The sequence below is a fragment of the Loa loa genome (genome assembly GCF_000183805.2).
Source record: "Loa loa unplaced genomic scaffold supercont3.667, whole genome shotgun sequence".
NCBI lineage: Eukaryota > Metazoa > Nematoda > Chromadorea > Rhabditida > Onchocercidae > Loa > Loa loa.
In genome coordinates, this window is record NW_018108847.1 from 5,883 (window position 1) to 10,132 (window position 4,250).

At 27.4% G+C, this 4,250-nt stretch overlaps 1 protein-coding gene across 1 annotated transcript; it reads right to left on the bottom strand.

Annotated features, from left to right (window-relative positions):
* Positions 1 to 388: 388 nt before the first annotated feature.
* Positions 389 to 2,728, bottom strand: LOAG_09125 (hypothetical protein; the record flags this gene model as incomplete). Its single annotated transcript, XM_003144653.1, has 6 exons — positions 389 to 490; positions 939 to 1,253; positions 1,509 to 1,578; positions 1,705 to 1,864; positions 2,192 to 2,217; positions 2,622 to 2,728. 6 exons carry the CDS (start codon positions 2,726 to 2,728, stop codon positions 389 to 391), a joined length of 780 nt encoding a protein of 259 aa, XP_003144701.1.
* Between the last annotated feature and the right edge of the window lie 1,522 nt (positions 2,729 to 4,250).

A 4,250-nucleotide genomic window follows, 5' to 3' on the forward strand; every position in this document is an offset into this window, starting at 1 on the left:
AATGGAAATAAAATTATTGGAATTTCATATTTGAAATAGTTTTCTTTCGTTTTCTTTTATTTCCTTTTTTTCGCTCTACCTCTGCGATTGCTTTGTGCTATTAATTCAATAACTCTCAAAAATTTCTGAAGAAATGATGAAATCAAAAACTAAATGAAAATATACAAAAAATTTTAAGAACAATGAAATGAAAAGACAATCTTCAAATCATTAATTCCTTCTTAATCATGAAACTAAGGTACTATATCTATACTTCGAGTTGTTTAAGAAATATTCCATTCTTTTATCAGATTTGAAATGTTTTTAACAAATTTTTATTTGCGAAAACTTCTTCTAACCATTTTTTTTTTTTGTTTCAAATTCATTATAATTCCGACCTGCTTAAAAATCAAACGTAGCTTACATCACTGTCATCATCAGTAAAATAGTTTACTGAATACTGCAACCTCCGAATATAATTATGATCATTTAACGTTGTTGGACTTCCAACCTAAAAAAAATTCCGTTAAAATTTAAAAATGTATATTTCAAAAAACTGTAACTACATTTTACAAATGAGCTGGTCATAAATTTGATAAATTTGTAAATAAAAAACAACTGTAAAAATTTCCAATATGAAATAAGCAAGTATTGATAAAATTGAAATATTGTTAAAATCTGACTGTTACTAATTTATTCTAGTACTGCTAAAGTTTAAAATTTGAGATCAATTTTAAAACATTCGGCAGATTTTTTTGAACTATCCATTACATTGTATATTAATTAGAAACTTATGTGCTCCATATCCGAAAAGCTTATTTCCGATTAATTAAAATTGAAATTGCAATAATTTTTGTTCGGCAAAATCTTTAGATCTACCATTGCTTTAAATTAACAGTATTTGCTTATTATTTAATTCATCATTAGACACTTGGACTGAATAATTTTAATTTATGTACCAATTTTGGATTCCGATAAAAGACGTGTTTCATTTTTTCCGCCGATGTCACAAATGTTGTCTTCAGACGATGCTCGATGAAACGATTGGAATTTCTCATTGTAGGCGATCTTATTTCCGAATTCGTATTATGATTCCGATTATAATCTGTATCCACGAAGTCTGTTTCATTGTCATCAGTTTCATGTCGTGATGATAACAAACTGATATGCTTTGTTGCAAGCAAAATTTTCGAGATTTTCTTAGGTTTTATATTTTTCAATCGTTCATGGCGATATTTTTGGGACATTTGTTCCCCATTACTAGAAGTTAATGTCTAAAAACAAACTAAATGACAAAGATATGTTCAAATAATTATTGTGGCACTAATTAATACTTCGGCAAACGTCTTATTATTTGTCCAGCACTCACTTTTCAAATATTCTTACAACTTTCTATGTTCAGAGATTTTGCCACCGAAAAATTGAAAGTTGCCAAAATGTCCCTTGTAAAATTTAAACGGACGAAAAATTATTCGTCTCTCTCTTTCTATTTTGCTTGACTAAAAAATTTTCTCAGATTGAAAATTCACCAAAGATCGAGAAACTTTGGACAATTGCTGCGGCAATGTTTGTTTTGGAATGCTTTCCGTTTGTTTCAACCTAAAAAAAATTTCTCTAATTAATTTTTATCCTCTAACATTTTATCTTTTCCAAACAAATGCAAATTAATTGAACTATAGAAGTAATAAATAAATGGAAAATATTATAACGATAGAAAATACAAACCTATTATTACCATTGGTAAGCCTTAAGAATGGCAATGACATTTCCTTTTGTGATAACAAATTGTCATACTGATTTTTGGCAAAATGTTGTTGTGTGTGCATTGTTGGATGAAGCGTTGTAGTATGTACGAACAATTCAGCATCGAAATACCGTAAATCCGCTAAAATTTCATTATTAAACCAAAATTTATTGAATTAAAATTAAAATAATAAGAGCTTAAAGCGAATTTGAAATTCTCTAACTGCAATTTTAATCACTAAAAATTCCTTCAATTTTCATATTTTCGTATTACTGGATAGAATAACAAGATCAAAATTACACTTATACTTTTGAACTTAATTCTTTTTTATTGTATAATTTGAAAAAAAATGAGATTCGTTTGAAATCTATGAATTCCTTGAAAAATGAATAAATGCTTTACATGCAACTGAATTCTTTTAAATTTTAATACTAACAATTATATCCAAACGCAAAAAATAAACCTTACCAATATTCGATTCGCACAATTGTTGCCTGAAGAAAAATTCTCGCTCAATTAAAAGTTCAATAGATGGAAAATTTTAATTATTACTAATTGCTGCTGAATTATTTTTATACATTTATGGGTAATATTTTTATTGCACTTGAAATGATTGTAATTTGATAAATATTTTAGCAACATAGCAAAGACATGTAATGAATGTTTGCAAATCAATTTTTTCTTGGATATAAAAAAGTCCAATCCATTCGAAAATTATTAAGCAAATCTATATTTGAATTCCAACAATTTGTATTACATTATGATATTATACGAATACATATGCTAATATTTTTAGCACAAATACATATTATTGACTAATGTAAATTTCTAAATTCTGTAAATTATTAACAAAATTTACACTGATGAAGGAAGTTTTAAATTTAAATTCCAACATTACCTAATATCATATTGCCATCGTTTGTAGCGATATTCAGCATCATCAAATGATAATGATAATGGTAAATAATATCGTTTCGGTTTTGATGGTACTACTGATAGTGTCATTACTTACATTTAATGCCATATATTATATCTGTAAAATTTCACATTGGAATACAATTTATTAAATTAAAAGTAAACCAATTTCACTGCAACAATCCATTGGAAGATATTCTGGGAAAAAATTGTGATAAATTCGAAACAATTCAAAAAGTGAAATTTCGTTAAAAATTTTCACTAGTGACAGGCGTAAAAAAGAGAGAGAGAGAGGGAGGACGAAAGGAAGATAGATTTACTAAAATTGAAAAGTGGATATTCTCCCTAACTTTCCGGACTAATTATTGATACCAAATTTCAAAAGCTTTCAATAATGCATTTTATGGTGACACACACACACATAAACCGAGGCAATTATGTTTGTTTAATTTAATTTCAATCCTTTCGCAACTATTTCGATGCTAACTTCTTTTTTTCTATAATCGATATTACCACTTCAACTTGTTAAATATAATGTAATAATTAGAATAAGCAAAGCAATGGCACATAATAGTAATGATAATAATAATAAATAATTAGCATAATGCTCTCTCTCTCTCTCTCCCTCTCATCAATAAATTTTTTTCTCTCTCTCCCTCTCTCTTTCTCTCATTCATGTTGCCGTATGTTACTAATAGATAACATCAACTAAATCAACAGATGTGTGAGTAACAAAATGCTGAGGATTCCCTTTCTGACCAGCATCGTTTCCTGTAAACGAAACAAAAGGTCATGAGTAAGTGCGAAAATTCAATTTAATACAAAGGATCGTGTCTAGGAGATAATGTACAAGTAATGTTACCACCACAAGTGTATTAAACACAGAGATGAATGTTACAGCAGATGACATTATATGGTCACAAGAAAGCATAGGGCAAATAGGGCAAACATAAAAAAAAAAATATAAAGCATCATCATTCATTTTCCCTTGATTATTGGCTAAAAATGAAATAAATGATTATCAAAATTTACAACCTCTCATTATGGAAAAGTTAACTATTTAAGACATAATTAATTATAGTGTAAATTCTATTAGTTAATTGAAAGTAAAAAAAAAAGAAGCAATCACAATTATATTCTATTTTATACGATCAGATTGTAACATTAACTAATCATTTTGAAGTAAAATGAAACTTTCTTGTTTTTTTTTGTTTTTTCAAAAATTATTGCAAGACAGCATTCTGTGAGAGAAATTTTGTAAGGAAATGAAAGGTTACACGATGAATTGGTGATGAATCATCGAATTTTCGCTGTTCAATACCATTCATACTTTCTGGAAAATTTTAAGCAATTTCTACCAATGAAATTTACTTAAATACCTAAATTTGTTCATATTGAATTAAGTATTATTAAATCTCCGTCGTTTATGCCATTCATATCATTTGCAGAAATGTTTTATGCACTGATGAAATTTACCTAAACACTTAAATTTGTTCGTACTAAATTAAATGGTATTAAATTTTTGCCACTTATTTGACACATAATTCATTCAGAGATAATTTAACCAATTTCTCGAAATTTTACTTAAATACTTAAATCTGCCCCCGCCACT